Source organism: Aplysia californica, unplaced genomic scaffold, assembly GCF_000002075.1.
Source record: "Aplysia californica isolate F4 #8 unplaced genomic scaffold, AplCal3.0 scaffold00393, whole genome shotgun sequence".
Lineage (NCBI taxonomy): Eukaryota > Metazoa > Mollusca > Gastropoda > Aplysiida > Aplysiidae > Aplysia > Aplysia californica.
The window spans coordinates 303,891-305,210 of NW_004797663.1; the positions used below are offsets into that span (position 1 = coordinate 303,891).

The following is a 1,320-nucleotide window of genomic DNA, read 5'->3' on the forward strand; positions in this document are numbered from 1 at the left end:
CACAAGCGCGCACGCACACACACATACGCGCACGCACGCACACACACATACGCGCACGCACACACACATACACGCGCACACACACACACACACACACACACACACACACACACACAATCACACATACACACATGTGCCCACATTTTCTTTACACGTATGCATGCAAAATCTAAAGTTGCAAGTACGTATTTACACAAACACTCACACACAGACTAACAAAGAATCGACGAACAGATGAGCAGTCACACATAATAAATCAATCAATACAATAAAACAACAAACCAGTACCTTAAAAATCCCCCCCAGTTATCAATCCATAGGGGGGAGAAAGAACACAAGTCCAGAAATGTACGAGAGATCTTTCCAACACTAAAATCTTAAAGTATTAATTATAATTAAAGAAAGCTCTGAAGAAAAATCCTTTAAAATACGCCCAACAAACGTTATCGCACTACAACAGGTCAAAACAGAATTGTTTGTTTTTTTAAGCACTAAACTCACAGCAACATTGCGAAACAATGTTCAAATCACAGTCAGAATAAATATTATTATAGTTCTTTTTATCCACGTCTGTCACACACAAACAGACCTGACACACGACAAAATGTTAAAGCCCATGCGGTGTAGCCTAGTCTACTACACACTAGGGTCTACACACTTACACTATCCGGATTCTTCAGCTGGACAAGTGACGTATGAAATGGACTCGACAACAATTGAACGCTTAGGCTAAAGTGGTGTTGACACTTATTCAAACCGTTGGATGTGTTTGATCGCGTAATGGGTGAACAGTGGGCTGTTCAGTGAACGCTCTACGAAAATTGTTTGGTATTGTTTTGGTAAGTGTTTTTATAGCGCTCGCAACAGCATAAGGTCATATGAGCGCACGGGACACACCTAATATTTTCAGTAGGTAGGAAATTTTGAATTTTGCCCGGGTGGCGGTCGAAGCCTACTCTTTTCAATTTTAGACCACCAAGGATCTTTAACGTGCGCAACTTGCACACGGACCCTCGGAGATTTTTCGCCCTTGTCCGAGAAGGCTAGGTGTAGATCTTTCCTACCAGAAGATTAGGGGTGTGGTAGAAAGACAGGGAGTAGTAGTACTAGTAGAAAAGCTGCAGAAAGAGCCAGGAGCCCAGAGGAGGGGGCAAAGGAGGTGAGGGGGTGGGGACAGAAAGTGGAAAAGAAAGCAGACAACAGAACATTGCTAGAGAGCAGGAAACGAGGTGAAAGGAGACAATTTTAGAGAAGAAATTTTTTTATGAGAGGCCAACATAACCTGTAGGCCACGAGAACCCCCTTATTATTATTATTATT

At 42.4% G+C, this 1,320-nt stretch overlaps 1 protein-coding gene across 1 annotated transcript in view; it reads right to left on the bottom strand.

The window, feature by feature from the left end:
• LOC101851970 overlaps positions 1-614 on the bottom strand; it is a gene marked incomplete in the record, with an annotated part of 39,307 nt that extends 38,693 nt beyond the window's left edge. The window contains 1 exon segment of the mRNA XM_005103868.3: positions 502-614. Within this exon segment, the coding sequence (XP_005103925.2) occupies positions 502-509 (8 nt within the window).
• Between the last annotated feature and the right edge of the window lie 706 nt (positions 615-1,320).